At 46.6% G+C, this 23,484-nt stretch overlaps 1 protein-coding gene across 4 annotated transcripts; it reads left to right on the top strand.

Moving 5' to 3' along the window:
• The first annotated feature begins 29 nt into the window (after positions 1 to 29).
• On the top strand, positions 30 to 22,789 carry VWCE (von Willebrand factor C and EGF domains). Of its 4 annotated transcripts, none has more exons than XM_083575915.1 (20): positions 30 to 372; positions 1,954 to 2,048; positions 4,519 to 4,608; positions 7,233 to 7,361; positions 7,553 to 7,669; positions 7,799 to 7,915; positions 8,610 to 8,738; positions 9,414 to 9,880; positions 9,976 to 10,069; positions 10,858 to 10,940; positions 11,293 to 11,380; positions 13,257 to 13,342; positions 14,074 to 14,191; positions 14,422 to 14,487; positions 15,428 to 15,520; positions 16,656 to 16,738; positions 18,415 to 18,505; positions 18,934 to 19,016; positions 19,988 to 20,093; positions 20,655 to 22,789. In XM_083575915.1, the coding sequence occupies exons 1-20, from the start codon at positions 263 to 265 to the stop codon at positions 21,413 to 21,415; spliced, it is 3,006 nt and encodes a 1,001-aa protein (XP_083432041.1). In that variant the 5' UTR covers positions 30 to 262; the 3' UTR covers positions 21,416 to 22,789. The 4 variants fall into 4 exon arrangements, with proteins under 4 accessions (XP_083432041.1, XP_083432040.1, XP_083432042.1 ...); XM_083575914.1 differs by having other exon boundaries at positions 14,422 to 14,507; positions 15,424 to 15,520; XM_083575917.1 differs by having other exon boundaries at positions 183 to 372; positions 1,422 to 2,048; positions 14,422 to 14,507; positions 15,424 to 15,520.
• The last annotated feature ends 695 nt before the right edge of the window (positions 22,790 to 23,484 follow it).

Raw genomic sequence — 23,484 nt, 5'->3', positions numbered from 1 at the left:
GTGTGTGTGTGGGGGGGGGGGAGCTGAGCAATCTGAGCCTGGCTGTGGGGAGGAGGAGTCTGTTCCCAATGCTGCCCCCAGCCTGAGATCATTGATCCCAGCTCCCCTCCCTCTGCCCAGAAGGAGCCCCCAGCCTCATCCTTGGTTGGGGAGGAGAGTCCAGGCAGTTGCCATGCTGTAGTAGAGAGGGGCCTGTGGGGGGAAAAGGAAAGAGCTCTCTTGAAGGGAGCATCTCTGAGGAACTGGGAGAGAGACGCCTGTCATGTTCGCCGAGCTGCTCTTCCAGGCTGCCTGTGTCTCTGTGTTCCTTCAAGGGGCCCAGGGGAGAGTCTACACAGGAAGGAGGAAACTTGCCAACTTCGCCGTGGAGAGGTACCCACCCCCCATACCCATCTCTGTACAGGGGCAGCCAAGTCCCAGACCTCCACACACACACACATACGCACACCAAAACACACACAGCTACCTCCTGGAGCTTGGCTGCGGGACCTGGAGACCCCCCCTGTTCTGGGCCCAAGAGGGGGTTGTTTGTTTGTATCATGTGTAGAGAGACAGCGATTCCTGCCTGAAGGAGTATTTTGCTTCCCTCGAGGTGCCCACCACCTCTTTCTTACCTATTTTTGTTCTCTTCTGAAGGCTGCAGTGCAGTTGATCTGCCCCCTTCATACTTTTGCCCCCATCATCTATAAAATTCATGATGTGCCTGAATAGAAGCATAATTCCACAAATTTACTTCTGAACAAAGTTCAGCTTGCACAACCAAAGAAGTTGGGATGAAAGGTCGACTGACTGACTGACTGACTGACTGACTGAGGGACTGCATGGATAGGGCAACGGTGTGCCCAAAGTCCTAGTTTGTCTTTTCTTTTTCTTTCAAATGTGGGCTGGTATATATTCTGTGCACCATCACTGACTGACCACCTCTCAGCAGCTGCAGCTTTGCATGCCTGGGAAACCCGGAGTGGCAGGCAAAACTGGAATGTGTACTTGTGGGGAACAATTTAGAGAGACAACCTGCATCAGTACAGATGAGAGAAAGGTGCTGGGGGTGGAAAGTACCCAACCATGTGCAGAGTGATTGTGTGTCTTAGCCCAGAAGGCTGAATACACACTGTTCCTTTAAAGCACATTTGAAGCACATTCTTTCCCTCAAAGAATTCTGGGCACTGTAATTTACCCTCCACAGAGTTACTATGTCCAGCACCCCCCCCCCAAACTACAGTGCCCAGAATTCTTTGAGAGGGGAGGATGTGCTTTGAATGTGCTACCACTGTATAGTGTATATGTTTATCATTACGTTCAGAGTGGTTTCTGTACCTGTGTTTCCACATATCCTGGGCACAGCTTTCTCTCTATGGGTTCATTCAGGCTTCCTTTTGTGTCTAGGTACAAGTCTGAGTGATGTTCGTGTTTTTGTCCAGGCACTTTCCCTGGGAAAGCCCACATTTTAGAACTGAATCTAAGCAAATGGCAATTTGGTTCTTCCACGGACAAAAGAAAACCGCTCAGAAACAGAGCTTTAAAGTGTGGACCTGCACAAAAGGAAGTGCGGCTGAGACCTATGTGCCACTGTTCCATCTACTCCTTTTCTTCCCATGTACTTATTCTGGACACTGTGGTTTGTTAAGCATTGCTGGGTGTTGTAACTCTGTGATGGGTAAACTACAACACAACAGTGCCTGGAATCCTTTGATCACCACATATTTAAAGCACATTGCTTCCCTCAAAAAAACAACTACCTTTGTTGCTAAGGGTCCTGGGAACTGTAGCTCTGTGAGGGGTAAAACTACAGTTCCCAGGATTCTGGGATGTGACCCCTGGCAGCCTGAGCATACTGCTAATCTTAGCCCGCCATAAGCAGGAGGCATGTGTCTCAGTCCTCAAAACAGTGCAGCTTGGAGAGTTACTTTTCACTCCTGGAAATGTCTCAGTCCGTCTCTTTCCTATTCCTAGACGTCGCATCGGACCACATGTTTGCCTCTCTGGTTTTGGAAGCGGATGCTGCCCTGGGTGGATACCATCTCCAGGCAGCGGACAGTGCACCATGCGTAAGTACCTGGAGTTCTTTGGAAGACATCAGCTCTGTATTGTTGCTAAATCTCATTAGTGAACTGAAGAATCTAAATATTGGAAGGTTCAAGGCAAGACAAAGCAAATTGCTTCTTCACACAGTGCACAATTAAACAATGGAATGCTCCCACAAAATGTGATGATGGCCACCAAATTAGGGCTCATCCATACTCCTGTTTGTGCCACAATTTCTAGGCACAGGTCTGAAAGTGCCCCCCCATCCCACTGTTTCCCTGGAAAAACCTACTGTTTACAGCTGATTCCATGGGAAATCTGATTGACATTTGTTCCAATGCAGCGGTAAACAGCGGGGGGGGGGGGTTCCGAGGAAAGTGGCCGGACAAAAAAAGAATACTTTTGACTCCTTGCGTAGAAATTGTGGCACGAATAGGAGTGTGCCTTTGGTGGTGTTTAGAAAGGAATTAGACTAATTCATGGAGGATGAGACTTACTAGCCTCGATGGCTATGTTCTGGAAGCATGGCTATGCTCTTTTGGAGGCAGTACGCTTCCGAGTACCAGTTGCTGGGAATCACAAGTGGAGAGAGAACTATTGCACTCAGGTTCTCTTTGTGGGCTTCCCACAAATACCTTGGTTGACCACTGTGAGGACAGCATGCCTGACTAGATGGGCCCTGAACCAGCAGGGCTCTTCTTAGGTTGTCAGTTTAGTATCAGATACTAGGCGTACAGCTTTTTAATTAGTTTCAGCAGTCCATTCGCGCATGCAGTTTTGTGAACTGAGGTGGGCTGTGGGGGGATAAGGCAGCTCAGTCATAATTTCCAGCACTTCAGCAAACTAGGAACATAGGAAGCCACTTGATACCAAATCACACTAATGGTCTACCTACACTAGCAGACAATGGCCCACCAAGATTTCAGACAGGAGTCTCTCCAGCCCTACCTGGCTGGAGATGCCAAGAATTGAAACGGGGTCATTCTGCAGGCCAAGCAGATGCTCTTATACCCAAGTTATAGCCTTCCTAGGATTGTTTAGGGGAGGCCACCACTGTTAAGGTGTTGTATAAAACCAATATTAAGTCTGTCCTATCGATGTGCTGCAACGGTCAAAAAGCTTTCAGGGTCGGTCACATAGCATCATGCACAGTGCTGCACACCTCTACACAGTAGATGTTTCTAGTGTACATGCTGTCGCAGCACCCCATCTTGCAAAGGTTGATTTCCCTAGTCTAGCAGCGCTGGCCCCTAGTGCTGTGCCAATGTGGCGTCCTGCTGCATTTGCTCATAGCGGTGGTGCTCCCTGGCTTAGCTGCTTATTTGCTCGCATGACGACACGTAAGGTCCAGCTGCTGGGTCCTTAGCGGGTTACTACCAGCTGCTCTCATTCATTTCTGGCATCTGGCAATTGGAGATGAGAACATGCTGCTCACTAACCGTTTTTGTTAGATGTCACTGTTGGCAAGTGCTGCCAAGTCCAGCCCTAGAAGGAGGGGGTGGGGGCTTCTCTTACCTCCTGCAGAGCAAGCAGCAAGGCTGATGTCACAATGCCCATGCAGACAGCATGGAAGGAAAATAGATCATTTTTTTTTTTTGTGGCAGGGTGAGGGGATGGGGTGGTGTTTGATAGAAGTCACCCAAATGGCAGCTGGGATTTTCATGCAACAATGAATACAGGCAGCTAGACTGGGCAACTCCTGAATGGGCTGGGAGTTGTAGTTCTGTAAGGAATCAATGGGCTCTACCTGAGCATTTTCAGTATGCTTGCAAAACCACAGGTGGCAGGCAAGGAGCTAGGATAGTTGCATTAGTTTAAAACTGGCAGATGGCAGTAGCGTGGAAATGCCTATGGAATAAAAAGAAGATGATGTTTTATTTTTAAAAAGGGCAGTGAATGCTTCAATCCTGTCCTCACTTCCATAGCATTGCATACAGTGGGAATTCTTTTTGCATAAATATACACGGGATTTTATTTCTTCTAGATACAGGGAGCGTCATTGACATCCATTTCTTGGCAGCAAACATTTGTAGTACCTGCTGATTAGATTGTGTTTTTTTTTTTTAATGATCAAATGAAGGTGCTTTCACACTACCTGTTTATGGAGCATTCATCCTGATTTATTTGCAGGGAGAATAGAATGTGCTGGCTGCTTAATGAGAATTAATTATTATTTCTTTGCAGGGAGGCTAGATGATGTTGCCTCCAAGCGTTATCCCACATTTTCCACCCCAAAATAGTCACGGCCTGGAAGCATCTTAGTGCCTCCTCCCCATCTAACTCATTCATTTATCTTTAAAGTTCTTCCAAAAAATCCCTTTCCTTACCTGTAATTCTGCTCTGATCTATTGCTAGATCTCTTAACTGGGCTCCTTCCTGCTTGGCATGAGAGTGGTTCTCTTCTACTGCACTGTGGTTGCGTAGAGTGGTGGTGGGATTAAGATCCTAATTTTTTGTCTTTGTTAACTGTTGCTTTCTTGGACCTTCTCGCAGCGCTTTGTTCCTTTGGCTGTGGAAGTGGCTTCTGCATTGCTCCCAATGTCTGTTCCTGCAGGGATGGAGGGCAGGGCATTACATGCCAAGGTAAGGAGAACTTTGTGGGATGATGCCAGTTATTCAGTTTGCTATGTGGACTCCTGTGAGGGCTGGCTGGGAATGTGCAAATCTGTCAGTTTTGGTTTCTCTGTTTCCCATTCTTCCCATCTTCATTTCTCCTTATTTCCACATCAGCTTGCGATTAATTTTTTAAAAAAGTTTTCTTCTTATTATTTATTATTTATTAAATTTATATACTGCCCTTCATCCACAGATCTCAGGGCGATTCACAACATAAAATTGCAATGTAAAACCCACAAAATACATAGTAAAAATAAGAACAACATTGGAACTTCATTAGAAGTTTCAATGAAAATTCATCAGCACTTTGATGCTGATTTCTCCTAATAGACACCTGTTTTGTAAGTTAAACACGGTTTTACTTTTAAACTCTTCCAAGGTCAGATTCATGTGCTTTTCCATAAAGCATTCAGAAAAAAGTTGCACAGGTAGTAAAACTTAGCATAGTTACATAAAGTGGTGAAAGTCCCTATTGGTATAGGAATTCAAGAGTGGCTAATGAGAACTGTGTGGCTGAGCTGGAGCAATTAGCTCACACCTCTTCCCATGTTGAGCTTCTCAGGTGGACTGGATGGGAACATTAGGCTTGATTACCTATTTCCCCCCAAGATAAGGGAAGTGACATAGCTAAACCTGGCAGGACAGCTTACTCTATGCACCTTCATGCATTAATTAGACTTTGGTTATGAGATGAAGGGAAGGATTCTGTGCCCCCCCCCCCAAATTGGGCTTGGGAAAAATCAAAATAAAATCTTGCCTATCCAACTTTACCTTCCAAAAATATCACTGCCCCTCAATCTGATTTGAGGGGGAAAGCAAGGAAAGTGAATGTGTGCATGATTATGGTTGTGGTGTGTGTCTCTGGATTGCAAATGAGCCCACAGGCCAAAGAAGGCTAGCAGCCCTCGCTCTATTCAGCCCAATGGGTCTACACCAGCAGAAGCTCTGCCTCTCCTTTGCCCAGATCCAGCCTTTAAACATTTTAATGGACCGAGCTAATTGCTAAAATTCCCCTCCTTTCTGGGCATAGAAAGCAAGACTTTTGCTGCGAAGGCTTAGTGAAATATCCTTCAAATGTATCTGAGAGTTGGTTGCTTTTAAGGGAAATCAGTTCATGTTATTATTACCTATATTAAGAGCAACACTTAATCCGAACAAGGCTTTTGAAAACATGTTGTAACATTCTGGATGATTTTCAGTTTATGTAATCGTAGGTTTTGCAACAATGGCCATGCAAAGTTTATGATGTTCTTATGTTTTTTGAATGCTGTAGTAGAAGGCAGTGGTTTATTGGTCAAGCAGTGCTTTATTCCACCCCCCAACCCCCAATAACAACAAACCTATCAACGGTGCTGCCTCCTTGCTCATACTGGATGCTGGAGCTTCTGGGGCAAGCAATCCTCCTCCAGCAATCTGGACAGCCATTGTGGGTTTTCTGAACCCTGCAAGGGCCTCTGACCCTTTCCCTGTAAGAGGCATCCCCCTCAAAGTATCTGGCTTGTGCCCTTCTCACTGTACCTTCAGTGATGCCCTGCCTGGTCCTCCCTTGCTTGCCCTCTTCCACTTCTTTTAGGGCACCTTTGCCTGTTATTTGCCTGTGATTATATAGCCATTGGCAAGAGTTGTAGCTTGGTAAAGTCATAAATTTCCTGTTGGCATCCTGTTTTCTCTGGCAAGAGACAATAAAGTTCTTCCTGATTGACGTGTGTCTTCTCTAAGGCTGCTTATACACCATGTTTTCATAGCACATGTTTCCTCCCAAAAAATTCTGGGAAGGGTAGTTTACCCATCACAAAGCTACAGTTCTCAGCAGCCTTAACAAATCTTCGTTCCCAGGATTCTTTGGGTGGGGAAAAGTGCATTGAATGTGCTTTATGATGTGCAGCAGCCTAAGCCTGCCATGGCACCTGCCTTTTTTCTTGCCTGCTCTTCTTTCACATTCTGCTCTTCCTGAAACAAAAGCCCATGCAACTGGGGTTGTGCTCATCTCTGCTTCTGTTGCAAAAGTGCGGCCTTTGGTTAATTTGCTCCTAGTCACCAACTCCAGCATCCTTGGTCAGCTGCTAGGGTCCCAGGGCCCCAACAAGGCCTACTACTGCACCAACACCAGCCTTCTAGGTCTCTCTTCCCAGGCAGTGTGGAGCCGCCATTTTGACTTCCCACAATGCCTCCAAGATAGTGTCACTCTAGGTCATTTTGGGAAGTGCCTGCTGCTGCACACTATGACGTAAATCAGAAATTTCCTGCCAAGAAGGCCCTCTTACACCTTAGAACAAGCCCTGCTATCTATCAGTAGGGAGACCCCAGCAATGAAGTCAGTTGGATGTTCATTCACAGATAGACTTTGGGGCAGATATCCAGGGCCACACTTAACAGAATGGGCAGGGGGACACCTTGAGGTTGTCATCTGTTGTGCACATAACAAGTGTTTAAGTCCAGAGTCTACAATTATCTAAATGTAACACTGAAATTGCCTACCTGCATCTCCCACTCCCCTACCTAATGGTCAGGGTTCCTTCTTGCTTTCTAACCCTCTTTCAGTGAGGGAGTCCCATTCCCCGGCATGAAATTTCTCCTCTCTGTCTTTTCAGACGTTCCTGGTGCCTGTGGAGAGTATGGCTGTGACCTTGCTTGCAATCATGGAGGTTGTCAGGAGGTGGCACGGGTGTGTCCGCTGGGGTTTTCCATGACTGAGACAGCCAATGGCGTACGCTGTGCAGGTGAGCTGGAAGAGAGGTGTCTTTCTTACATGGAACCAGCAGGGCCTGAAGCCCTACTCCTAGGGAGATAAGGAGCTTCCTGACTGTGGGCTCTTAGTGCTACTCAGTCATTGCTCTTCCACAGTAAGCTGCACACAGAATTGCAACTGCCTTTTTCATTCATTGACACATGGGAATGTTTCCCCCTGTAGACATTGATGAGTGCCTGAGTGCCTCCTGTGAGGGACTTTGTGTGAACACAGAAGGTGGCTTTGTATGTGAATGTGGCCCAGGAATGCAACTCTCTGCTGACAGACACAGCTGTCAAGGTGAGTATGATTGGGAATATAGGAGGGGAGAGGGATGGAGCTGGAATATTTTTAAGGAAGATGTCAAAGATCGGTTTATTTTTGTGGGGCAAACGATATCGACATTTGCATCCTCCGTTTTGCTCCTAGATACTGATGAGTGCCTAGCAACACCCTGTCAGCACCACTGCAAGAACAGCATGGGCAGCTATCGATGTTCCTGTCATTCCGGCTTCTACCTGCATGGCAACCAGCACTCCTGTGTGGGTAGGTGTCCCTACTTCTGTTGTACAACCTAGCAGAGGAAGGGCTGTAGCTCACTGGCAGAGTATCTGCTTTGCATGCAAAAGATCCCAGTTCAGTACCCAGCATCTCCAGATAAGACTGAGAAAGATCCTTGTCTGAAACCCTGAAGAGTCACAACCCATTGGTGTCTAGACAATACTGAACTAGATGGAAGAATGGTTTGATTAAATATAAGGCTGCTTCCTGTGTTCTAGAGGTAGGTTACCTCCCTTTGCCAGATACACTAACCCAGCCTGGCTTTTTCCAGAGAAAACCTCCTGCTGCCTCCAGATTAAAAAAATATTTAGTTTGTTAGTTTATTTTATATCTGCCCATCCACTCCCAGTGCCCCGAAGAGACTCTAAGTTGCCCCCTCCCTGGTCATCACATTGATAATTTGATGGGAGTGATGTGAGGGAGCAGTAACCATCAGCTGAGGAGGGAGGCTGTGTGTCCCTGTGTGTGTCTCTGTGTTTGCAATCCTCTGGCCAAATACACTTTGCATCAAAGGGGCCTCAAGGCTGGTCCGAGCCCAGCTTTGACCGTGTGGTAATGCACCAGGTCCCTTGCTGTGCGATCCCTTTTCTGACCTTGTATGGCTAAGCAACAGGAATGCTTGTAGAGCCACAAGCTTGAGCCCAACCCAGCCCTGAAGTAAGTGCTGCATCTGGTGCAGATGTGAATGAATGCCGGCGACTCAGTGAGAAGCGAACCTGCCAGCACTCCTGTCACAACACGCTCGGGAGTTTCATATGCAGCTGTCGCCCAGGCTACCGGCTCAGTGTGGACAGAGTGTCCTGTGAAGGTAAAGACCATTTCCATCTTTCCATCCTTCGTCATCTGGGTTGAGTTGCGTTGTTTATGTTGAGTGATGTCACAGGCACTGTCCAATAGACACTAGCAGCCGCAATGTGGACTGCCCTCACTGCTCAGGCGGTGGAGTGGAGACTGAGTTGCTCATTTCCAGAAAGAAAATATTACCCTTGGACTGCTGAGAAAACAGCTGCCCACAAGCACATCCAAAGTGCTACCTAGAAGAAAGAAATGATTCTTTGCACCACAGGAACAACAATTGTGCACTTCTTGTGATATAAATGGGTTGTCTAGAAAGAGACCATGAGGGATATGCATTCAGCTGCTTGGGAAATGCTTAGGAATACATGTGAGGTATGTCAGGGAGGAGACAGAAGCATGAGGGCCGAGATGGACATTCAAAACTTATGACTCTTCTGTGGTTAAAAAGCTTCACTCTCAAATGGACTTCAACTCTCTTTGCCTATTACTATTACAGTACCTGTTTTTCTGTGGCCAAATGATGTGAGGGTGAGTGTGTACCTGCCACAGTAGCTATAAATATATGAGTGGCTCAGGTGGGGAGCTCCTAAGTGTGCTGGAAAATGCCTTTAATTTTTGATGTGCATCTTCTGGGGATTTTTGAACCTGGCTTTTCTCTCTCCCTCCCTCTTTCCCTGCAACCCAGGTTTTCCGAAGACCAGCCTGGCCCCGTCTCCCATCTTGCAGTCTCTCCAGCACCCGCCAACTCTCCTGCGCCTTTCTCCAGATTCGGTGGCTCCTGCCGTGCCCCCCAGGGGCTCTGCTCCATCCCGAGCACCCGCTCCCCACATGGCACTCGGGACCCCGCCTTCTCCCCGTCTCCTCCCCACTCTCCCTGTGCTCCCTCCTGCAGCTTCTCCCACCCCTTCATTCCCTCCACCCAGTCCCTCCCTTGGCGCACCCATCTTGCTAAAGACCGCCAGGCCCTCCAGGATGGAGAGCCCACTGCCGCCATCGCTGCTGCGGGAGGAGATGACGACGCTCCTTCCCACAAGTCCTTCTGCTCCAGGGGTTTCCTCCACAGCCCTGCCTTCTGCCTGCTGGCGTGGAGGGACTTTTCATAAGAATGGCAGCCACTGGGTGGAGTCAGGGTGCCTGAACTGCTCCTGTGAGGTGTGTGGTATGTCCTGGGTTCCTAGCTTTCTCCCGCCCTGCCTCTGTGTCAAATCTGCAGCCACCTTTACAGTGACTGTCTTTTCCTTTTGTAGGGCGGGCAAGTGCTGTGTGGAGCATTGATGTGTGAGGTTGCCTGCTCCCACCCAGTTCCTCCAATGGAGGGGGAGTGCTGTCCTAGCTGCACAGGTGAGAGAAGCGCCCTCAAGATTAAGACTGCATTGATGGGACTGGTTGTGGCACATGGGCCTTCCCTACACCTAAACTGGGGACTTTGTCACTATATATTCCACTGTATGCCTCAACCCTCTGAGTTTACCAAGGACAGTCCCTGTTTTCTGGAAGCCGTCCCTGGTTTAAACCACCGGTATCTCTTATTTTGTCCGAATTTTGCCTCTTTGGAGTGGCGTGTTAAAGTTTCGTTAGCCCAAATTTTATTTTTCATCCCGTTCCCCAGGTTTTCTAGAAGCTATTCTTACTTATTTGTTGCTTTTCCCACAAAAGGGGCTCAAAGCAAATTTCAGAGTGGAAAGTGGATACACCTTTTCCCCTTTCCCAGACAAATGTGAATGCACACACACAAGGACATTGAGTTAAAACCACACCATACATTTAAAACATCCCCCGAAGAGTCCTGGGAACTACAAGGGTGCTAGAAATTGCAGCTCTGTGAGGGGTAAATTACAGCTCCCTGGATTTTTCTGGAGGAAACCTTGTGTTTTAAATGCATGGTGTGGATGTGACCTTGGTATGGGGATTTTTATACCCAAAAATATAAAAGAGGAGGGGTACAAACCTATCCTTACTTTCATCTGTGAAATACTGGAGATTATGTGTCATTTGGCCAAATCCTTTTAAAAGTGGCTACATATGTAAGCCAATGAGTGTTTCCTAATCTGGAGTGGCAAGATGAGATGAGACACACAGAAGGCTCTTCTCCCCTCTGAGGAGAAATTTCACATTCCTGTCTCCTGCAGGCTGTTTCTATTATGGGACCGCCAGAGCTGAGGGGGATGTCTTTTCTCTTTCTGAGGAGAACTGCACAATCTGCGTCTGCCTGGTGAGTATCACAAAGTCCACAGGTTCCAGGGAAGGTGTGCACGTGTCCCTCAGGTTAGCTCACCTTCTTGCTTTGAAATGGGCATATTCATCACTTTGCTTGCTGCCATTGCTAACCCGCCCTTCATGTGTTGAACTTCGCGTAATGGTCCTTGCCCTTGCTATGGCATATGAGAATGTCTCAGTTGTGCAGACAACTAGTGACCCAGAAAGCTTTGTGTAGGGCTATCTGAGGGGGCAATTGAGTTATTTTACTTCAGGGGAGGAATAGCCACCTGATTCCTGTGTGTGGCATGTGATCTGCAACTGATTTTACCCGTGACCTTGGCTGAGGGCTCTCTTCTTGATTCTAGGGAGGCAACGTATCCTGTATCTCTCCAGAATGTGCACCCACTCCATGCCCCAGTTCTCTTCAGACCGACTGCTGTCCCTGCCAGCCAGGTAGATAGCTTGCAACATCCTACTTGATGCTCACTCACAAAGCAGACAGGGCCTGAGGGGCACCCTGGGCACTCTCCTCTCCACAGAGAAAGGTGTGGTTTCCTAGGCCGAACGAAGGGTAGTAGAAATGGTGTGAGATCAACTCTTCCAAAGGCCTGGCCTAGACAGACAGGCCACCCTACGTGTAAGGCGCTTGGAACACATATTGAGAAAAATGTTATTATTCTGGGGTAAAGCTGACTTTGGAACAGCACTTCACTCTGCTGAGGGAGTGGGTTGCACTGCTGAATGCTCCCTCACAGGGATTATCAAGAAAGTCTTGCCCAAAAGCCAGACCAGCATTTTCTGGGGGTTTGGGCATTACTAAAATCCAAGGGTAAAACCAACCACCCAACCCGAGCCAGGAGATCTTAGGCTATATTCCAAGATGTCCCGATGAGCAAGAGTTGAAGTACCATTCTCTGCTTCTGGGGGCCTCAGGCAAAATAAGCCAAATTATGCAGCAGGGAATGTGAAGATCCAAGGCACGCTGAAATTAAGAGGTTTTAGTAATAATAACCAAAATAGCAGTATTGCATGAAACCCATTACTAAGCGGGAGAAATAGGAAAGGAAAATACTGTTAGAAATAAAGGCCCATTGGGGAAGTCACAAAACAAAAACAATAAAGCTAGCTAACTTAGTCTAATACATTACTAAAATGAATCCATGATCCTATGCAGAGATGTAATATAGGTGTCAGTCAGGAAGGTGAGGCAAAACTTACAAGACATAGGGGTAACTTTATACTCTTTTGCTTAGTAACCATCCTGAATCTTCCCAGCCAACTGGAAGTCATTTAAGGCTGTAGTTTTCTAGAACCGGGAATCCAGGGTGTACATGTGACTTCACAGCTGTGGAATTTCCCCCAATTACTGAAACCCTGATACAGGCAAGATAACACAAGTCCAATTAATGAGAGTGCTTGCAATTAGCGGGGGTGCGGTGGGGGAATGCTTTCTCATGATCTTATCATTTTACCCGGAAGTTTGAGTTTCTATTGAACCAAAGTTTATGAACAGGGAAAACACAAGCCCCCTGCCACAATATATTGACAAAGATGAAAATCACATTTAAAGCACATGGCTTTCCCCAGAGAATCCTGAAAACTGTAGCTTGCCTCTTACAGAGCTGCAAGCGACAAGCTTTGAGAGCATTAGGCAAGAGCCTTTCTCCCTGACATTGAGTTTTCTATGTGCAAGGAAGCTTTGATATGGGGGAGCCTGCAACTATGTGGTTCTCCCTGTGCAATGCCACACGTCCTGAGGAAGCAAAAACTTACCCCTCAAGATTACTGACCAGGAGGGACAGCAAAGGACTTACTTATCTGAAACACTTTTATGCTGCCTTTCTGTTTTAAAAACTTCCCAAGACTGTTCACAGGAACTCAGCAGAAATAATAATTAGTGCAGCAACACATCTAAGCTTGGTGCTCAACCGTCATCAAAGTGGAAGAGCAGCTAACACAGCAAAACCACCAGCATAAAAGTTGAGCATATAAAAAGAACCTAGATAAGGCATAGGCAAACTCGTCCCTCCAGCTGTTTTGGGACTACAACTCCCATCATCCCTAGCTAACAGGACCAGTGGTCAGGGATGATGGGAGTTGTAGTCCCAAAACATCTGGAGGGCCGAGTTTGCCTATGCCTGCCCTAGATGAACGAATGAAAGGCCTTTTTACCTGGCTCCTAAAAGTAATTTCATGTGGCACTAGGAGAGCCTCACTGAGAGGCAGCATTCCATAAATGGGGCACTGCAGCCGAAGAGGAACCTTACTAATGCTCTTTTCCAGTAGATCTGCCAGAGAATCGCTGACATACTCTTGCCTTCCTTTGTAGCTGAGTGCCATTTCCGCGGCCAGACATACCCAGAGGGGGCTGAGTTCAGCCTGGATGGTGATGACTGTACCACCTGTGTGTGCAGGGTAGGTGTTGGCCTAGGCCTCCCTCCATGCTCCTGATCTGAGAGGATTTGCTAGCCATGTCACTCACCATTAGGTGTGTTTGTTGTTCTCTGGAGTACTGGTGATTCTCAGTCACAGTCTCTGGACTCCTTGTAAAATCTCCTTACCTGTTAGACAGAACACAAAACGTTTCCCCCGCTGCAGTAACTTTACATGTCAATTCAGTTGGGAACATGGGAATCTGCCTGATACTGAGTCCGAACCTTGGTCCACCCAGCTCTATACTGCCTGCTCTGACTGACAGCGGCTCTCCGGGGTTTCAGGGAGGACCTTTTCCTAGCCCTACCTGGAGACAGCAGGAATTGAACCTGGGGCCTTCTGCATGCAAGGGAGATGCTCTGCTACCAAGCTACAGGCTTTCTCGAAGATCTTTGCATGTTTTATGTTGCCCATTGCTTAGCACAGGCCAAGGCTTGGAGTAGCTTTCAGTATAACAAGAGTCATTTTAAACTGCCTTTGTTGCAAACCTTAGTAACACTAGGCAAGGATACTCTTGCTGATGGCCCTTGGGCCCCTCTATAAGAAAGGTCTGCAGGGGCATAGTAGAAGATGGTGGTGGGCTTTGTGAAGCCCTGGCATTGCAGGATCCGATTCCCTTGTTTTGCAAAACTCAGTAAGGAAGAGTTTGTGGATCTCCTATCTTTATCTTTGTAATTACTGTGGGTAACATGCGCCCTCACACCCTTCCTCAGCAAGGTGAAGTTGAGTGCTCCTTCACTCCTTGTCCCACGCTGGACTGTCCCCGAGATGATTGGCTGTTGGCCCCAGGGCAGTGCTGCTTCACCTGCCGAAAGGCTGCACCCATGACAGGTAAGGAGATCTCAATGGCTGGGGCGTGTTGTTGTGGCATGAGGATGTATATATGTAATTGTAGGCAATGGGTTATCAGATAGGTTTGCCCATGGTACATGGCTTCTGGTGAGCTAAGCATCTTTGTGCTGTACTGTCCCACCATCACACACACCTTGTTTTCCTCTCGCCAAGGTCCCCACTCTGTGCTCACAGCTGCTTCCTTCCATTGTTCCCCTTTTCTTGGCCAGGTTGCTTTGTGGATGACAACGGAGTTGAATTTCCAATTGGACAGATCTGGTCACCGGGTGATCCCTGTGAGTTATGCATCTGCCAGGTGAATGATAACCTGCTCTACTTCATTCAGTTTCAACTTCCCAATCTCCTATTGCAAAAACCATGGTAGCCCTTTGCTGCTGCTGCTGCTGCTGCCGCCCCCACCTTAGCTGAGCCAGGACTAGGAGAATCCAATTGACACTTGGAACAATGTACTGTAGTTCTAACCCCAGTCTCTGTTTGCCTGTGTATGCTGGGATCCTAAGGGGTATAGTTGTGTTCTTGTTGTATGTCACAAAAATTATGAAATTTAGGCTTTGATTTCTCCTGACTGTTTAGGAGGCCAGAAGTGCCTTTTATTTATTAAATAAGTGTGTTCACAGTCCTTAGACAATAAGTGTCACTGAACCCACTGACTTGTATAAGCTGCCATGTGGACCCTTTTTTGGGAGGGGGGGAGTAGTGGCAGAGAAATGTTTTAAATGAATTAACCTTCACCAGTGATCCTGTGCCTTCCTTCTTGCCATCGCCTCAACCTGTGATCTCTCTGCCTGCCCTATCTTCCCTAGTGCTACTTGCTGACCTGCTGTGATGTCAGAGTGGATCTAGGCAGGCAGAGGTATTATCCTGGCTTCTGTGATTACCATATAATTAGCCAAAGTGATGTCAGAGCAGTTAGTCTATTGAGTGTTAATGGGACTTCAGGCATTGAATTCTAGGATTATAAACAACCTTTGTAGGATGAAACTGTAAAATTATTGCTTACATACCATGGGCTTTCAGGTGTCAAATGTAAAGCAGTTGAACAATTCTGGAACCTTTTATGAAAACTGACACAGGGACAGAAAATATGTGCTGCTTCGAAGACAGATACCTCTAGGAAATTCAAGTCTCTTCTGGGGTGATATCGATCTATCTGCCTGCAACAGTCCAGCTGTTTGTGCTGTGGGTTTCTGTGAAGTTCTTTTCTGTTGCAGGCAGATGGCTCAGTGAGCTGTAAGAGGACAGAGTGTTTGGAGACATGTCCTCACCCAATCCGGATCCCTGGGCAGTGCTGTCCAGATTGTTCAGCAGGTAAATTCCATCTTCTCAGACAGCTGTTCCCTTCTCAGGGAAATCAGAACACCAGAATCCACAGCCAGAAAACAACTTTTGCTGTTGTTGCTAACTTGCCTGCTTTTCCTTATATTACGTTGCTTATTCTAAGTGCAGAATACACATCAGCACAGAGAGCAACTGCAAAACAGTGGGGTCAAAATGCAAGAAGTACAGTCTGTGACAAATATCTTGTCATATATAATGCTTCTTACAGTGCATGTTCATTTGACCCCAAATGTTTTCATATAGAGAAAGAACTGAAAACAGCAGGGCAATAATCTGGAGCAAGGGGGTGGGGTTGTATCTGAAGGCTCCTTGCTTGTTTTGGAACCCTAATTTCCCAGGGATATTAAATGTATGGCAAGTCACCAAAGAAAGAACAAAAGGCAAGTTTTGCTGGATGAGGCCAAAGACCCATCTAATCCAGCATCCTGTTCTCACAGTGGCTAACTGAATACCTGTGGGAAGCCCACAAGCGTACTATGCTCCATGAATTGACTTCCATGATTTGGCTGGGAATGGGAATGCAAAGATTGTGTTCTTGTCCCCACTGACCCTCATGTGTTTACCTAAGCATAAATCTAACGTCTGAAGAAGACTGCTGCTGTTTGTTGCTGTTTGCATATGTAAGGCCCCATCCACACCATGCATTTAAAGCATCACCACACCACTTTAAAAATGCATGGCTTTATGTCAAGAATCCTAGGAAATGTAGTTTGTTAAGGGTGCTGGGAGTTATTAGGAGACACCCCCCCACCTCCCCCCCCACCCTATTCCCTTCACAGATCCACACTTTCCAAAGTGGTTCAATCCCAATAACTCTCAACCCTCTTAACAAACTACAGCTCCCAGGATTCTTTCTGTTAAAAGCTGAATAATGGTGTTTTAAATGTATAGTGTAGATGGGGCCTTGGCTGAAAAAGAGTGCTTGTTAAGAGTCATGACCCACATTGCCCTATTATATTTTTTATTTTATTTATTAGATTTATATACCACCCTTTGTCAAAAGATCCCAGGGCAGTTCACAAGATAAAAGAATGAGATAAAAGCAGGTTGTTGATGTGACCCAAGTTGACAAACTAAGCGTGTTTTTCTTTTTTCTTGACTGAAGGCTGCACCTATGCAGGAAGGGTCTTTTACAACAATGAGACATTCCCCTCTGTCTTGGACCCCTGCCTAAGCTGCATTTGTTTGGTAAGTTCTCTGTTTTATGCTCCCAGCCTATAAGGAGTGTTCTGTCCTAGTAACAGGTCCTACAGAGCAAGCTTGGGAAACCCGTGACCCTGCCCATGTCACTGGACTACAATTCCCACCACCCCTTACCACTGGCCATGCCGGCTGGGGCTGATGAGAGCTGCAGTCCAATAACAAGGCCACAGTGTTCCCGTGCCTGCTACAGACCAAGCAAAAATACAGCAACAAACAGCAGCCCTCTTCAAGGCATCAGCGCTCTAAAATGCAAAGGGAGGCCTCCACAGATGCAAAAGGCTCACTGCTTCAGACTGTCACCTTCCACAAGTCAGCAGGCAAGTGAGATGGCAACAGGAGAGGTGGAGGTAATGCTCTCACCTGCACTGCCTTTGCACACAGGTTTACTTAACTGTAAATGTAAAGCCCAAAGAAGGCTAAAGTCTTATCTGGGATTGTATAAGGCAGCTTCCCCAGAAAATTAGGCTGTGTATACACTATATTCCTCTAAAGCGTAATTGAAACACATTATCTCAAAGAATTAAGGGCGCTGTCGTTCGTTATGAATTGCTGGGAAATTTAACAGAATTCTCTGAAGGAAATCGTTTTTCAAATGTGCTTTGAAAGTTATAGTGTGTATGCAACCCTAGGCTGCAATCCTATGCCTGCTTATCTGGGAATATAAAGCCCAGTTGAACTGAGTAGGGCTTACTTCTGAGGAGACATTTAAAGGGCTGCACTATTAATTTGGAAGGATGTCATGTGTTTATGATATAGAATGTTATATGACTGAAGTTGCTATTAATTTTTTTAATGCATTGGCAGTAAAGATGCTGTCTTTATTGAAATGAATTTGAAAAGCTGATATTGTGTTATTGAGATAATTTGAGATGTTCACCGAATTTGTTTTTTAAAAAAACAAAAGCAGAATCTTTCTGCTCCCCCAACCCGACTGCTGCCCAGGCAAGCAACAGGGCTCTGGATGCAGCAGTGCCTCCAACACCAGTGGCGGAGGAAGGGGGTGCGGTGGGTGCGCCCCGGGTGTCATCACTGTGGGGGGGTGTGACAAAATGACAAAAATATGAGTATTTTAAAAATTGGGCTCGGGAAACATTTTAGTTCAGTCAACAAATGCAATGAAATGTGGGTGGCACTGGGCGCCACACCACGGGGGCCGGCACTTACCCAGGGCCTGCAGCGTGCCTGAGCCACTCATCTCTCCTGGGCGTGGCAGCTTGAGTGCCTGCAGGCTTGGCACTGCCTGAAACGGCAGCGTGTAGCTTGCATCTGCCCACCGCCTCTCCCTCAGCCACCCTACAGCTGAGGGGGAGGCGGTGGAGAGGCTCCACGCAGCTCGCCCTGCCCCCATGGGCTCGTCCCACCCCCGGCTGCAGGACGTGCTTGCCACACCAGGCACCCGAGCAGCTAGCTACGCCGCTGGCTGCCACAGCCAAGAAGTTGAATTGATCTGTAAAAGGACCAGATAAACAAGTAGTAATAAGTGCCTAGGGTTATATAAGATGCTCTGTATCCTGAAACAGATTGGCTGGGAGGTTTGAAATGAAAGGCAAGGCTCTCCATATTTCTCTGCCATTTAATGCAGGATTCTCTCTCTCTCTCTCTCTCTCTCTCTCTCTCTCTCTCTCTCTCTGTGTGTGTGTGTGTGTGTGTTTTTCTTATAGCTAGGCTCTGTGGCGTGTTCTCCTGTGGACTGTGTTGTCTTTTGTACATATCCTTTCCACCCAGAAGGAGAGTGCTGTCCAGTTTGTCATGGTAAGCATTATGATCTTAGGGCTTTTCCAGATAATAATTTAAAAATTGTTTTGGTGGTTTTTTTTTAAATGAGGGCTAGTTGTGCAATATAGAATCCCCACTAAAAATGAAAATGATACACCAGTCATTATAATGGTTTTATAGTATTCAGATCAGTAGCTGATGGTTTGTTCTCCCATTGCCTTCTAAATTGCACGGGAATGCATTTATATAAGTTAACTTGTACATTGCAACTGTGCAGCATTAAGTAGCTGGAACATTCCAGATTTTTGTGATAGTCGCGGTTTAGTGCTAGAGGAAGTAACTGTCCTACTTATGTGTGTGAATACCAACATTCTAATATGTCTGGTTTCTTGTCTCTCTGATCAGACTAGGTGCAATGTCTCTATGGCTAAAATTAAATCTGTTGTGCTGTTCTCCTTTCGTAGACTGCAATTACAAAGGGAGGAAAGTGGTGAATGGACATGTCTTTGTACCAGAAGGTGAACCCTGCATTCATTGTACTTGTCAGGTGAGTTGTGCAGCTCTTGGGGGGGGGGAGCCTGGGATGGTTTGCTGCTGCAGTTCAAAAGCGTTACACTTCCACTCCCACACTGTTCTCTTGATCTTCCCATTGCTCTGTATTAGTGCTATTATTGTTAGCAGGCCTGGGAATAAAGTTTAGGGGTTCCATTAAGGAGATCAGGTGGCCTTTAGCAAGACAGCAGCCTAGAAAAAGAATAAATGAATTTTCTTTATCTAGAACCCCAAAGCTTGAAAATATTGTTTTACCTCCTTGGGGAAAAGGTTTTTTTCTTTCTTTCCCTCCTGTCTCCTCTTCATTCCCTTGCCAGAAGCATCCACTTACCGTTTTAAACTAACCACAGTTTCCTGTGACACCTGAGCTTGGAACTGTGATTTGTTTAAACCAGAAGCTGATCCTAACGTATTTTCACTAACCATTGTTTAATCAACATAACAGTTATCCAAGTTATAATGTCACAGGGAACTGTAGTTAGTTTAAAGCCTTCCTCTGATATGTGAAAGGGGAGGGAACCACGCAAACAAAGGCTCACTGCAACTCATTGATGTGCTGATTGCTAAGATGCCTGATTCATCATCCACTGTCACATGGCTGAAGCTGTTACATCAGCCTCCAGCAGAGGAGGGAAACGAAAGGATGCTTGAGCAGCTGAGAGACCAGCAAGTTTTGACTCCTCCCTTTGAGCTTTTCCAACTCAGCTGGTCATCAGAAAAAAGTTGTGCATGAGTGTGTGCATCTCCTCCTTCATCCCAATCCACTTTTTTGTGGTGTGTCTTTTTAGATTGTAAGCCTGTGGGCAGGGTTTCTATTGTTTATAGTGATCTGTAAGCTGCTGTGGGAGAAGGTTTTGGCGTTGAGTGGGTTAAAACCCCTTTCAATAAATAAACAGGAAGAAGCCATGATTTCCAGTTTTTGTCTGAACCAGTTCAACCTCTCCTCTGTTGCTTTGTGTCCCTCAGCTTGGAGAGGTGAGTTGTGAGAAGAGGCCCTGTCCAGGCACCTGTGCGGAGCCCTTTGGCCCCCCTACACATTGCTGCCCCGACTGCCATGGTAATGAAGTTCCAGGTAGGGGTGCTCATCGTACCTGCATTGGGTCTGCCATGTGATTTTGTGTTGTGATATAAATTCAGCATTGTCAAATCTCACAGCAGAGAAAATTCTTTCACATTTTGGAAAGAATGCATGTGGGGGTGGTGGCAAACTGGGCCTTTGACCCGGGTGAAATAAAGCCTAGTTCACCTCTGGTGGAGGAAGTGAGGGAGGCTGAGGAGCTAATTCTCCTAATTCCTGGCTGTCTCTTAAATTAATTCCCACCAACCCCAAATTTTTAATCATGTAAATTGTCTCAAAGCTGTCAAGTTTATTGCAATGTGCTTCCAAAGGAAGCAGAGTGTTAGTTGTTCCCAGGTTCTCTCAGAATCAAGAAAGCTCAGAAATTTGCCACTATGGTGTGTGTGTGTGTTTGCATCTCATGGTGTGGTGCAGAATGTGCATTTGTGTTTATGTGCATCTATGGCCCTTGTAGTTCAGAATTTGTGGTCAGTAACCTAGGCCAAAAGCTGAGAGTTTACTGGAATGATTCAGGGCAAGCAGCGCTCAGCCTAGTCTGTGGTTGTTTCACAACAGATGATGTGGCTTCGCTGGAGAAGAGCCTAGCCAATTCTCACTTGGAAGATGGAGAATCAAAGGCAGGCTTGCAAACCTTCCAGAGGCGTTCCATGGACCCAATGTCTGAGAGGAACTGCAGCCTCTGCACTCCCATTCCCACACCTGCTTCGCTTGGTCCTGATGTTCATCTTGCGGCAAGTAATGCAAGTGCTTGGGAGATTGTGCCAACGAGGCCAACGGCACCAGAGAATGTGGATCTCCATCATACCAGACCAGGAGGTCTCATCAAGCTGCGTTTCAATTGGCCACCAAGTGCCAAACCCCCTTCTTTTCGACTAGGCCAATCTGTGACTCCTCAGATAAGATCAGGGTCTCCTTTGCCACTTGCAAATAGGCCAGGAAACCTCAGGCCTTCTCCCACCAGGCCAAGCTCTCTTGGCTCTCTGTTGACTCATCCTCGGCTCCTTTTCCTCATCACAAGGACTGCTGGGACCCCTGCACCCTCCAATGCAGTTCCTGCCTCCACTCCGCTAACGGTAGCTAACCTCACAGAGTCCACCACCACCTCCTTTCAGCCTTCAGATACCCACAGCCTTCCTCTGTCACCTCCAACAGAAACACTTTCCCCTTCATCCAGCCGCAGTCGAGACTCTCCTCGGGAACTTCAAGATGGCAGACTCCCCCACACAACAGGTTCACCCATGGACCAGCAAACTTGGGAGAGCAGCCTTGCATTGCCCCCTGGTGGTGAGAATAACCTCCGTGGCACTGCTCCCTAGCTTGAAGGAAAGACCAGGCCTGTTTTTGAACATGAGGAACATAACCACTTTTAACCTCATAGGTGTAGAAGAGGATCTACCAAAAAAAAAGGTTGCCACTAGTGGTGTGAGGTGGCCCTGCTGCTACTTACCATTGGCAGGATCTACGTTCTCTTTTCTTGAGAGCAGGTCTAATTAGCAGGGGTAGTTATTCAGCCCTAGCTACTGTTGAGATGACAAGGCCTGTTTGTGCTCTTACCTAACCAATGTCTCCTTGGCTGTGGAGCAACATGGGATAATCACCCTCCTTCCCCCCCCCTTTTTTTGCAATATCAGTATAAAGATTCCAGCACAGCCTTCTGCCCCTTCAGAAGACAAATATATATATATGGTAGGACCAAGGACGTTTTCTAATTTCACCTCTTCTGCTGTGTTGCAGTACTGGCCTGCTGCCAGCAAGGGAAGGAATCCCTTGCTTAGTCAATGTTCTCACACCAGGTCTAGCACAGGTATCCTGTTGCTGTTTTTGGACTTATACGAGAATGTCTGTCTTCAGGGATGATAATTTTAAAGGAAAGTTGGCTAGTTTCCATTTCTGGCTTTGATACCAGATCTATTATTGTGTAAGGAGTTCTGAAATTCAGATTACAGTACACAGGAGCTAGATTTATGCAAACACCAAAAACAGACGTTTTGTGGTAGCTAAATGTAAACATGCCCCCCCCCCACAATTGATAGGTAAATTTGCATTTTGAAATTTAAATTTCAACATGAATTTCATTTTCCTTGCTGGAGCATGCCACTTGCCAGCCTCCCTGAAAGTGGTTTGGTCCTTTTAGATTTGTTTTAGGCTTTGAAGGTGTTTGCAACCAACTCCTGAAACTGGTGGCAGGACAGATTTTGTTTAACTACCTCAGAGAGGTGTCTAATAAGGATGCATCTGTACTGGACATTTGAAACCAGACTAGTTGCCGTGGTTTTCCCCTACCCCGAACTCCAGGGACTGTAATTTTGTGAGGTTGCTAAGAATTCTCTCTTGGTCCCATTATGAAACAGCACTTCTTAAAACTCAATGCTTAGGAATCATGGATGTCAATTATTTTGGGAACATAATTTGGTAGTTTGGAAAGTAGCTTGTAGCGTGTCCAGTGTAAATCTAATCTCTACAGTCCAGACTTCAGTCTGTATTACTGGTTCTTCTACCTCCCATCAGGCAGCTGGAGATGGATGCATTTTTAACTGAGGCTGTGCATTCTGAATTGCTGGCTTCACATTATGGTGAATGTTTCCAATGTGGGGGGTGGGAGTGGGAGGCGGCAGTGGCGGGGGAATAAGAGTTTGTTTTAAAAAAATCAACGCTTGTGTCAAATAAATTTAACCTGTGTTTCTTCAAAAGTGCGGTTTTTAGCTTTTAAAAACTAAAGCGTTCAAAGTAAAGAGTTTCACATTAAGAATTTCTGCAACATGTAACGTGCTGCGTCAGGTTGGCCTGAATGTGTTCTGGGAATTCCAAACTAGGGCTTTGTCATGGCTGTGGAATGATGGAGGAGGTGGATCCAGTCTCTGGTCTGCCCCATGTGGATCTCAGCTGTTAGCACTGGAGTCCATCTCTCCTCCCTTGAATCCCAAGGAGACACTTTTTGCCACCAGATTCTGATCATTGGACCACAGACTCCTCAGAGGATCAGGAGAGGAGATATCCCTACAGCTTGAAAACACAGGCCAGAAGAAGTCAGTGGCCAGATACAGCTGGTGAGGCCTCTAGTCAATGAATACCTAGCCAGGCTATGACACTGTATGCTGTGCCTCAGCTGCAGGATTATTAGCACATCTAGGTCTCTCTCCAAGGTGCTGATCGTGCCTTGCCTGCCTATCTGCCTGGAACATTGGGGTCACTGATTTCCCCCTTTCTTGGGCCATCATGTATCTTTGGTGTCCCCAAGGACTAAGTCTATGTTTCATGTTCTCTTAACCTATTTCAAGCGAGCGGGGAGCATTCCCTCTGTGCAACAGAACATATCAGAAGTTCAGTGGAACGAAGTTTATCAGAAATGGACAGAGCAAGTTGCTCTGACACGTAAAAAATAGCT

The sequence above is a fragment of the Podarcis filfolensis genome (assembly GCF_964270895.1).
Source record: "Podarcis filfolensis genome assembly, chromosome: 1".
NCBI classification, from domain to species: Eukaryota; Metazoa; Chordata; class Lepidosauria; order Squamata; family Lacertidae; genus Podarcis; species Podarcis filfolensis.
Note: the sequence above shows the minus strand (reverse complement) of the source record. Positions and strands in the feature narration are given on the sequence as shown.

Coding starts and splice junctions, on each gene's coding strand:
- VWCE (XM_083575914.1), top strand. CDS start 263: ATGTTCGCCGAGCTGCTCTTCCAGGCTGCCTGTGTCTCTGTGTTCCTT. Junction 14,192..14,421: donor AAAGGCTGCACCCATGACAG/GTAAGGAGATCT, acceptor TTTCTTGGCCAG/GTTGCTTTGTGGATGACAAC. Junction 14,508..15,423: donor GTGAGTTATGCATCTGCCAG/GTGAATGATAAC, acceptor TTTCTGTTGCAG/GCAGATGGCTCAGTGAGCTG.